A 12,345-nucleotide genomic window follows, 5' to 3' on the forward strand; every position below is an offset into this window, starting at 1 on the left:
TCTCAAAACAGATGTTTTCAAGCCTTTAGGGTGGAGTTGCGCTTCAAAGATTCCAGTTTCCATATCCGCCCCTTTTCTGTGATTGACAGACTCAACAGCCAATCGAATCTTTGGATTAACACGCGCCGTCCAATGAAAAGTTACCAAATGCGGGACCGAACTGTCGCTGCCATACAGCTCTTGTTACAGTACTTGTAGACATTTTGTCGGCTCAGAAAATTATGGACGGCATTAAACTCAGGGAATGGTACTGCTGAGGTAGTTGAGAAGCCAGAAGACGTCGGCATTTACGGCCAAATCTTTACAAATATCCAGGTAAGATTGTGAAGTACTTTATATGTGTGTAAAGTGTGAAAGAGTCGCTGTTGGCGAGTTGACAGTTTGTAGCTAACGCTAATCACTTCCTGCTCTTCACAGAGAGTTTAGGCCTCCGCTGATAGTTTTTGAAACTTTTTTAAACACTCGTGACAAATAACCCTGTGTCATTTTGATATCACCATAGCGTTTACTTCTGAACTAGACATCAGTTTGCCGGGAACAGCTTTGATTTGATCTTATCTTTTTTTCCATAAACACAGTTAGGCTGGTATGTTGTGAGGCTCCACTCCCTCCCAATGTAGGAAGTCTTCCTTCATGCTCAGCCACTAATTCCTGACTCTTTCCAGAATTATATGATTTAAATGTGTAAAATGAATCCTATATTTAACATTCTTAAAAGTGATATCAAACCTGGACTTAAAAAAAAATTACATCTTCATTTATTTGTAAGCTTATTGCGTAGTTATGCTTGGAGTCAATTGTTTTATTTGTTTTTTATTATTATTTATTTATCAATGAAACCTGCCAAATTGTGTATGCATAATTTTTGGCCAGGCTGTGATGCAAAAAAAATTATGAACACGCGCTTTAACAAGAGAGAACCAACAAAATATGAATAGCTGATTATGAAGTAGTCAGTGTATGCTTTTTCCTGTGAGCTTTTTGTTTTTCTATGCATTTTGTTAATAATTTTGTTAAACACCTTGATCAAGTGTAGTATAATCCTATATATATATATAATCCTGCCCTCCAAAAGTTTGGAAACACCCCTGGCAAAGTGTGATTTTGGATGATATCAGCATAAATCCTTATCATTTTTTGGTGCAAATACATTACATTAACTTGACATTATCATTGAAGACCAGCAATAATAATTTTAATTTTGATTACATAATAATGGCAATATATACATGTCAAAGTCAGACAAAAAGTATATTTAAAAAAAGAGTTTCTGTTGTGGTTTTTACAGGTCACAGTCACACACACACACACTATATATATATATATATATATATAGTGTGTGTGTGTGTGTGTGTGTGTGTGACTGTGACCTGTAAAAACCACAACAGAAACTCTTTTTTTAAATATACTTTTTATATAGAACAACTTTATTAAAGTAACTGAACATTTTTGTTTGTGTAATGGTGTAGTGTTTACTAAAAGTATGTATTAGTGTAGTATATTGTATAGTATAGTATGTACTATTGGTTTAGTATTTACTTTCAAACCCAAAGACAAGAAGAGTTAAAGGGTAGTTGCTTGCTGGTGTTCAACTGCAGAAATTAGGCTATAAGTTGCGTCTTGGCAGAAGAAACACAGCAGCAGTTTTGGTTCTGCTTTGAGCACATATACGTGTGTGTGTGTGTTCGATATGTGCAATCTGACTATAAAAAGAGCAGCAGTGTGTTATAGATCCTACCAGCCCAGTTAATGACAGTATCCATAATGCATTGTGTATGTGAAATTTTTTTTTTGTCTAAAAGAGGAAGGTGACTGATAAGCTCCCATCATGCCTTTGGTGACGCGAAACATCGAACCAAGGCACCTCTGTCGCCAGACACTGCCAAATACGATCAAGAGTGAACTGGAGTGTGTGACCAACATCACACTTGCCAACATCATTCGCCAGCTCGGATCACTTAGTAAGTGTTTGTGTAATGGAGTGTTTACAGAAGAAAATCAGTTGTGTGTTTCTGCTTTTAACGTGTTGTTTAATCATAGGTAAGTATGCAGAGGATGTGTTCGGCGAACTGTTTATTCAAGCCAGCTCGTTTGCCGAACGGGTCAACACGCTGGGAGAGAGAGTGGACAAGCTGCAGGTCAAAGTCACCCAGCTGGATCCTAAAGAAGAGGAAGGTAAGATACAGGCTGGGTTATTATCAAGGCATTTCATTAATTTATGGGGCTTTTGAGTCATATAAAATAAAATTCTTTTTGGACCACATTGGTTTGTTGCAGAAAACAGAATTGTTAATTTTGCATTAGGTTTGATTCCAGCTGCTTATGGTGCACAAGATGTCTGTATTGGCCGATATATGTTCATTTTTAATGTTATTGTTATCGGCCCGATAAAATTTGGCTGATATATTAAAGCCGATAAATAACGGATTATTTCCTTCAGCTGAAACACTTCAGATGCTGTTCACCATGATGGTTTTGAATTGCTTGAAATATAATTGAAATCACTTCAGAAGGGAAAATACAGTTAAGTGCAACATGTACAGCACAAGTCTGTCATATAGGCTACATAATGTTGTAATGACATGGGTTTTAATGGTGAGACTTTTGTTTTGATTGTGTTGATTTAGATTTATCTGCCAATATATTGGTTATCGGCTTTCAAATATAAAGAATTATCGGTTATTGGTATCTGCCAAAATTTTCATATTGGTGCATCCCTATTATGCATGTACAGTACAGTCCAAAAGTTTGGAACCACTAAGATTTTTAATGTTTTTAAAAGAAGTTTCGTCTGCTCACCAAGGCTACATTTATTTAATTAAAAATACAGTAAAAACAGTAATATTGTGAAATATTATTACAATTTAAAATAACTGTTTTCTATTTGAATATATTTCACAAAGTAATTTATTCCTGTGATGCAAAGCTGAATTTTCAGCATCGTTACTCCAGTCTTCAGTGTCACATGATCCTTCAGAAATCATTCTAATATGCTGATCTGCTGCTCAAGAAACATTTAATGTGTACAATTGTACAAAATATTTGTATACAATATTTTTTTTCAGGATTATTTGATGAATAGAAAGTTCAAAAGAACAGTGTTTATCTGAAATCTAATCTTTTGTAACATTATAAATGTCTTTACTGCCACTTTTGATTGATTTAATGCATCCTTGCTGAATAAAAGTATTCATTTCTTTCATTTCTTTTCAAAAAAATAAAAAAAAATTCTTACTGACCCCAAACTTTTGAACGGTAGTGTATAATGCTACAGAAGCTTTGTATTTCAGATAAATGCTGTTCTTTTGAACTTTTGTGTGTGTTCAAGGATTCAAGGAATCCTGAAAAAAAAAAGTACACAACTGTTTTCAACATTGAAAATAATCATAAATGTTTATTGAGCAGCAAATCAGCATATTAGAATGATTTCTGAAGGATCATGTGACACTGAAGACTGGAGTAACGATGCTGAAAATTCAGCTTTGCATCACAGGAATAAATTACTTTGTCAAATATATTTAAATAGTACACAGTTATTTTAAATTGTAATAATATTTCACAATATTACTGTTTTTTACTGTATTTTTAATTAAATAAATGTAGCCTTGGTGAGCAGACGAAACTTCTTTTAAAAACATTAAAAATCTTAGTGGTTCGAAATTTTTGGACTGTACTGTATGTATGTGTTCAATTAGTTGTTTTGTAGTATATTCATTTTTTTCCCATATTCAACTTTTGTTTTTCTTTTGTATTATTATGTTATATATTTATTTTTCTGTTCAGTTTCTTTGTGTGTGTATTCAACTCTTTTGTTTAGTTGTTTTGTATTATTATTTTGTTTATTTATTTTTCTTTGCATTTACTTTTTTTACATATCTAACTTTTTGTTTAGCTATTTTATTTTTATTAATGAATTATTTTTTCTCATTTTTTATGCATATCCAACTCTGTTTAGTTGTTTTACTCTGGCAAAAAAGTGTGAAATTTGATTATTACAAACCCAATCCAAACTAAATCTGATTTAAAGTCTGTGGTGTGAAATGCTTTTCAGTATGAACTGCCAGATCATATTTCAAGTGCTTTTTTAAAGTTTCACTGTAATGCAATACACAAAGTCCAGTAGTATCTATAACTGTATCTGAATACACTCATTTTTGTACATATGTGGCATTCACTGCATTGATGTACTGTATTAATAGTACATGAATGCCTCTGACGTTGTTGTCTGATGCGCTCAAGCATCATGTCAAGAGCAGAGGCAAAATTAGTGGTTTAGTGGTTTTTCATCCTGTCTTTCCCCATCTACTCATTATGCATAATAGTCATTACTAAAGCAAAACAATTTGATATTATCACATGCAAAATGACTGTTGTCAAAAAGATTGGATCTATGTGCATTGTGAACCGTTCACACTAAAAGGATGTTAATACAAATCATTCTAAATGTAGAATAATAGCAGAGTCCTCACCACAAATGTAATGATAACGGCACAATATCATTTGAATCACTTTCAGAACATTTTTTTTCAGCTGATGAATGATTAAAACATTGACAGCCAATCAGAATCCACCAGACTTTAAAGATCTTGAGCATTTAGAGTAGCAGATGACAAATTTGCACTAAGAATACTTTGAATAGTATTGTCTGCTGGTGTGGATGCTAATATAGTTATAGTTACCTTTTATAGTTATTGTTTTTGATGTGAACAGGCCTTTAATTTGTGGTTTTTGAACAGTGATGAATTTATTCTAAATGTCATTATCTTTCCCTTTCTCCTATTTTTGCTCTCTCGTTCCAGTTTCTCTTCAGGCAATCACCAGCCGCAAAGCCTTCCACTCCAATTTCATCCAGGATCAGCAGCTCTTCATTAGGTTGTCACTACCACAGCCTATCCACGAGACCTATCTGACCTGCAATGAGCCACCCCCCCTCAATAACCTGAGCTGTTACAGGTATACACATTAACATGCATCTGACCACCGTTTACCGACCGAATAAAGGCATGTATAAAATAAACTGATGTAGTTTTTTTCACTTAAATTAACTTTAAAGAGGACCTATTTTGCTTATTTACATGTTCAACTTTCTTTAGTGTCTAATGTTGCTGTTTGAGCATGAAAAAGGTCTGCAAAGTTACAAAGTCACCCCAGCTGGAGTTATTCTCTATATCAGTGTCACTGTTTCTGAACTCCCTGAAACGCCTCCATTGTAGCCTTGAGTTTCTTCCAGGAACGAACACGTCACAATATTCCTAATTTAAATGATTTCCGCCCAAGACATATGCAGAATAAAGGGGCAGGGCCTGGTTGAGTTAGTTAGTAGTGTGTTGACATTTCCCAAACACACTTAAAGTGGTTGACCAATCACGACACACTGATCCAGCTGACCAATCAGAGCACATTGTGCTTTATTTTTTGAATGTTTTAAGTGTTCGACATGATTAAAGTGTTTTCTGTTTTCCAGGGAGGATGGTAAGGAGGCTCTGAAGTTCTACACTGATCCGTCTTATTTCTTTGACCTTTGGAAAGAGAAAATGCTTCAAGATACCAAGGACATTATAAAAGAGAAACGCAGGCACAAGGTGAGAGATGCAAGTACCTGTACGCACGTACCTGTCAGAATGCACAAGCTTCTTTAACGTGTTTGTGTTATTGTATTTCTGTGTTTTTTGTGAGCAGAAGAAGAAAGACGACAACCCTAATCGAAGGAACTTGAACCCTCGCAAAATCAAAACCCGCAAAGAAGAATGGGAACGCCGGAAAATGGGGGAGGAGTTCGTTGTACCCAAAAACGATGGCATGGGGTAATAAAAACAACTGTTAAGGCCCCGATATACTTCAAGCAAAGTTCTTTTTCGTTCTTCGTCTAGGGGTAAAACGAAATTCGAAATGCGTGAGCTGCGATATACTGTAATCGAACATCTGATTTATATAGCATATAGAATAGATGTTTACTCAATAGATTGCTTAAAAGCAAGCAGCTTTACAGTATCAAACACGAAAAACGGTGTCAGTGCCTCATTTCATCAGAAGCACAACTTCATTTTGTACTATAAAGCAGCTATCCTGTGTGTTCATGTTTTCACCCGTGGAGATCTTACCTCAACAAACTCTACAGATGAAATGAGTCAGAGAAATCTTCCACGCAAATGAAGGCGGAGCCTCAGCACACACTTCCTATTACGTTACCGTCACGGACCAATGGTGGCATGAAGGTGTTTTGCAGCTGAAGCAAACTACCTGAAAGTTTGCTTTGGCAAGCCACTTCGAACTTCCAAAAAGAACACAAAACGAACTTCGTTTTGGCTTGATTTTGTTCAAAATCAGTTCGTTCTTTGATTTCGTTTGAAGTATATTGGGGCCTTTAGAGGATACTATTGATGTCTATGTAAGTTTAATATTATAATGTATGCGTCTCTAACAGTAACTCCACAGAAATGTTGAACGGCAGTATTGGCTCTGGTGATGATGGCTTTAATCACTCTGATGGGTATTTGGACCAAAGCACTAACTCCTACAGCTATGATCCCGGCTCTCCTCTCCCGCCTCCAATGCAAGAGGACTTCCCACCACCACCACCTCCAGACATACCGTGAGTGTCTTAAAATAGTTGTTGATTTCCCTGTTGTTGAGTATCAGATGCAGGTTCATTTCTGAGCTGACGAACGCTTGTTTTCTTCCAGGTCTAATGAATCTGGTGGTGCGCCTCCAAAGCGTAACAGTCTTTTAAGCCCCAGTCATCCTCCTCCAGCTCCACCAGCGATGCCTTCCTCTCCAGGCCGTCCAACTGTGGCTCCTCCTCTGGCGCCGCCACCACCTCCACCTCCCGGTGGCATGATGCCACCTCCACCACCGCTAGGTTTTGATTCACCCCCCTCTCCTCCTCCATTCTCCAACAATTTTGCATCTGTCCCACCTCCACCACCCATGGAATCCTGTATTCCAGCTCCTCCTCCACCACCCATGTCAGGTGGACCACCTCCTCCTCCCCCTCCACCTCCTCCTCCAGGTCCTCCTCCACCCTCTGCTCCAGCCCCGCCTCCCTCAGCAGGAGGTCATGCTCCCGCCGCACCCAAAGCCCAGCCTGCTCCAGCCCAGGGTGACGCTCGCAGTGACCTTCTTTCGGCCATCCGTCAAGGTAACGTAATTAGATACATTTACATACTCTTAATTTAGTCCAGATTAAACAATAATTTAAATGTCATGTACACACTTCAAGGTGCGTCACATTTACTGTTACTCAGCTAAATCAGGGTTTCTGCAGATCTTAAAAAGGTCTTAAAGGATTAGTTCACTTCTGAATTAAAATTTCCTTATAATTTACTCACCCCCCATGTCATCCAAGATGTTTGTTGAAAAGAAATGATGGTTTTTGAGGAAAACCTTCCAGGATTTTTCTCCATATAGTGGACTTCATTGGGGTTCAACGGGTTGAAGGTCCAAATGTCAGTTTCAGTGCAGCTTCAAAGAGCTCTACATGATCCCAGATGAGGAATGAAACGATTGGTCATTTTCTAAAAAAAAAAAAAAAAAATGGATATACTTTTTAACCACAAATGCTCATCTTGCACTGCTCTGTGATGCGCCACGCATTACATAATTACATTAGAAAGGTCACATGTGACGTAGGAGAAAGTACCGATCCAGTGTCTACAAAGTGAACATGCAAAGACTAAGTCAAATGGCCTTAACAAAAAAAGGTAACACAACAATGTCGCACAAAATGAGATTAAGATTTGAAATGAGATTGAAAATTAGATTTTTTTTTTTAGAAAATAGCTGATCGTTCACTAGATAAGACTCTTATTCCTCGTCTGGGATCATGTAGAGCTCTTTGAAGCTGCACTGAAACTGACATTTGAACCTTCAACCCGTTGAACCCCAGTGAAGTCCACTATACGGAGAAAAATCCTGGAATGTTTTCCTCAAAATCCTTAATTTCTTTTCGAAGAAGAAAGAAAGATGTAAACATCTCAGATGACATGTGGGTGAGTAAATTATCAGGAAATTTTAATTCTGAAGTGAACTAATCCTTTAAGTTAATTTTTTCTGTGCCCATTGGCAGATATTTGTTCTTGTTTTAATCACAGACTCACTTCAGTTTGATAAATTTCACAGACTTCATATTTTGTGTCATTTTTCATGTCAAGTAAATGTATCTTGATTTAAGAATGTTTAGATTTTTGTACTGGGGAAAAAAAGACGGAAAAAAAATCCCTTTTTTTTGCAGTGAGATCAGAAGTTACAGTAAAAATGTTCCATGTTTTAGTGGTTGAGAGCAGAGCGATTCAAGCTAATTTTTGTAAAATGAATTAAAAAGTAACGGATGCATAACCTGATATTGCTGAGTTCAGCATGTTCCTGGGTCAACATTTTTGTTGATCCTGGAACAACATTCAAATCAACCAATCAGATTTGAGGGACAAAGTTTACAGATTATGTCAAGTTTAGGCTTAAAATTATGAATTGGTGCTTTTACATCAGTGTTATTCATCTATCATTTCCCTCTGATTTTTGGGATAACTTATGGGTAGGGTTAGGTTTAGGGTAGGAATAGGTGTTAAGACTAAATTTTCAGACTAGAATGTTGTTCCAGGATCAACAAAATATGTTGACCCAGAAACGCATCTAACTCAGCAATATCAGGGCGTGCGTAACGGATATATGTTAGAAGTCGTATTTTCAAACTCTGAAGTGTTGCTAATACAACTCATTGTGTTTCACCCTAGACAATAATATTTAGAAAACATATTGATGTATAGTTTTCCCTTCAATTTATTTAATAAATGTCCTTTTGTTGGTCTTTAAAATGTATTTAACCTTCATAGAACCTGCAGAAACACTGTAAATTTTGCTGTGAAATCCAGTCATTCCAATAGGAATCCACTTGATCCTGAGTTTCGTGTGAGGGTGGAAAAGTTCCCTGTGCAGATTTTGCTTATGTTCAAGCTGTCATGCGAATTTGCTGATATTGTATCACTCCGTTTTTTGCAAAGTCTGACTAACGGATACAGATAATGCAGTTGAAGCATGGCATTTTTACACATAAATCTGACTAATTGTCCTTGGCATTGTGTGCACACTCCTAAAAACAGAGGTGACGCATGTTGTGTGTTTAATCCTTCAAATATTGTGCCACGTACACTTGGACAGAGAGATGAAGACTGTATTTAAACTATTTAAACTTGATTATAACTGAGTGCATGTAAACAAGCTGACTGTAAATCCTCTGACCATCTGGAGTACATCTGTTTCAGGTGATCTGATCTCACATATTGTGGTTTAACATATTGTAAATGTGACTGAGCTTGCTGTAATTGTGTGTGTAGGATTTAACCTGCGTAAGGTGGAGGAACAGCGAGAGCAGGAGAAGAGGGATCACATGGGCAATGATGTCGCAGCCATCCTGTCCCGCCGCATTGCCGTGGAGTGCAGCGACTCCGAGGATGATTCATCCGAGTTTGGTGATGATGACTGGTCTGACTAATGCTATCGTCCCGCTCTTCATCACCTGTGCTATGACATTAAGATCATTCCTTTTAGACCTCACACTTCTCATATTACCCGTTTACCTGCAGTGAGGCCAAAAGCAAATAAGGGGAAGCGGGCCAAATAGTGTGTGTTTGTGTTGTGTGTCTGTGTGTGTCCAGAGTCTAATCTAAATGAGAGAGTGAATTATTTAGTTGATAAGCCTTCTCCTGTTTCAGAGCGGCTGTGCCTCTGTATAATGTGGCCAAAGGTAAACCGAGACTGTGTGTGTGTGTGTGTGTGTGTGTACTTGTGTGTATGTGCTTCCATATTTTCCTCTTTATGCATCAGTATCGTTTTTGTTACAATCCCACGATTTAACAATACTCTGTATAACCTAATCAACTAAAGCCTTCCTTACATCCAAGACAAGACACACTTTATAATGCAGATATTTAAAATAACAAGATGTGTGTCTATGATAGTTCTTGCGCCTTGTTGGATGAAATAACCTTTTATTCCATTGTAACGCATATCCACACGCTCCATGACCAAAAGTCGTTATCTGTTTAAATGGCATCCGGCTGTGTCCGTACGGTTTCGCAGCCTTCAGGTCTGACTGATGTAGTTTTTTTTTCTTTGTTCAGCCCAAGTGCCTGCTTCATAATGCCTGTTGTTTTAATGCCAAAGTTTTAGAAATTATGCAAGATTTTTTTGAAATCAAAGAAAAGTTTTATTTGATGTATGTGGGTAATAATTACGAGAATTTTCTATCAGCAACTGAATAAAAATCTTAAATATATAAATTTGTGTCCTCCTGCTGTTAGTCATTTCATAAGTGTGCTGTGTGCATAGCTGAACTGCTTTTGACATGTTTGAGCTTGTGTCCTGCTGCTGCTTCAAACATTGAATCCACACTGGTGCTCTTTAGCTTTATGAATATTTTGGTACTTCATAGAAAATGAAGAATGCAACAGTCCAGCCTATAATATGACTTTGTTTTTATGGGCCTCCTTTATCAAATGTTATGTAGAAACCTACATTTGATCTTATGATCATTTCTCAAATGTGCCTACATGTGATTCAGAGAAGGAACGTACACATAAAAAAAAAAAAAAACGTGCGTTCACCTCTCTTCCAGAAGTCAAATGATTTTGAAATTATGCGCTGCTGAATGGTTTCAGATATCCGCCTTGTAAACGCCACATAATTAAAGGTGCCCTAGAACCCCTTTTCAAAAGATGTAATATAAGTCTAAGGTGTCCCCTGAATGTGTCTGTGAAGTTGCAGCTCAAAATACCCCATAGATTTTTTTTTATTAATTTTTTTAACTGCCTATTTTGAGCCATTATTACATATGCACCGATTAAGCGTGCGGCCCCTTTAAATCTCCCGCTCCCCCGCCCCAGCGAGCTCTCAACTGCCTTATTAAACAGCAAACACAAAGTTCACACAGCTAATATAACCCTCAAAATGGATCTTTACAAAGTGTTCATCATGCATACATCGATTCCTGTGAGTATAGTATTTATTTGGATGTTTACATTTGATTCTGAATGAGTTTAAGGCTAGTGCTCCGTGGCTAACAGGCTAATGCTACACTGTTTGGAGAGATTTATAAAGAATGAAGTTGTGTTTATGAATTATACAGACTGCAAGTGTTTAAAAATGAAAACAGCGACGGCTCTTGTCTCCGTGAATACAGTAAGAAACGATGGTAACTTTAACCACATTTAACAGTACATTAGCAACATGCTAACAAAACATTTAGAAAGACAATTTACAAATATCACTAAAAATATCATGGATCATGTCAGTTATTATTGGTCCATCTGCCATTTTTTGCTATTGTTCTTGCTTGCTTACCTAGTCTGATGATTAAGCTGTGCACATCCAGACGTTTTGCCCTTGTCTAATGGCTTGAACATGGGCTGGCATATGCAAATATTGGGGGCGTACATATTAATTATCCCGATTGTTACGTAACAGTCAGTGTTATGTTGAGATTCTGTTTTCCAGAGGTCTTTTAAACAAGCTATAGGAATATTTTAGTACTTCATAAAAAAAAAATGAAGAATGCAACAATCCAGCCTATAATATGACTTTGTTTTTATGGGCCTCCTTTATAAAATTTTGTGTAGAAACCTACATTTGATCTTACGATCATTTCTCAAATGTGCCTACGTGTGATTCAGAGAACGTGATTCAGAGAATTTATTAATTTGAACGTTTTATAAATGAGGCCCCAGATCATCTACAAAGATTTGATGTTGGGATATTATGTTTAAAACATTTATAAATGAGTATTAATTGTATTTACCTATAATTAGCCTATTTACTAGTTCTGAAGTATTCAGTTTGCTTTTTTGTAATTTCATGCAAATTCAGAATCAGAGATTAAATACAATAACACATTCACAGCACCAAGGACTATCAAGTTTTAACAAACGGTGCGTTCCAAATGGGATATATCGCCCTCCGAAGGGCACTTCGGAGTGAAAACAGTCATGGCCGCCATATTGAAGGGTCATTCCAAACCGAAGTGATCAAAACTGGCCCTTCGGACTGAAGGATTTGCACTGCGTTCCATTCAGAAGGGCTCATCCCTATGCCCTAATCCCCTCAAAGGGTTTACCCTCCGGAGTGAGAGCTTCGAAAGGATGAAAAAAAAGGGTCAAAAAAACTCTTTTTTTGGAACGCACTTCTGCGTCATCTTAACGAGACAATCAAGGTGGAGTTGATAGTGCAAACTGCGCCCTTTGTTTAACGTTAGTTTATTTATTTAGGTTTATTGCACCATATTGTATATTGTGTCTATGTCTTTCTTGGTGTGAACTGGCCTTATGTGTCCTACTCAGTATCAACAGCACATTTAGT

At 37.1% G+C, this 12,345-nt stretch overlaps 1 protein-coding gene across 1 annotated transcript; it reads left to right on the forward strand.

Annotated features, from left to right (window-relative positions):
* Window positions 1–153: 153 nt before the first annotated feature.
* Window positions 154–10,274, forward strand: wasf2 (WASP family member 2). Its single transcript, XM_048201735.1, has 9 exons — window positions 154–315; window positions 1,803–1,961; window positions 2,041–2,175; window positions 4,800–4,953; window positions 5,465–5,582; window positions 5,680–5,804; window positions 6,425–6,592; window positions 6,684–7,138; window positions 9,330–10,274. The coding sequence occupies exons 2-9, from the start codon at window positions 1,829–1,831 to the stop codon at window positions 9,485–9,487; spliced, it is 1,446 nt and encodes a 481-aa protein (XP_048057692.1). The 5' UTR covers window positions 154–315; window positions 1,803–1,828; the 3' UTR covers window positions 9,488–10,274.
* Window positions 10,275–12,345: the final 2,071 nt, after the last annotated feature.

This window comes from Megalobrama amblycephala, linkage group LG9 (assembly GCF_018812025.1).
Source record: "Megalobrama amblycephala isolate DHTTF-2021 linkage group LG9, ASM1881202v1, whole genome shotgun sequence".
Taxonomy (NCBI): domain Eukaryota; kingdom Metazoa; phylum Chordata; class Actinopteri; order Cypriniformes; family Xenocyprididae; genus Megalobrama; species Megalobrama amblycephala.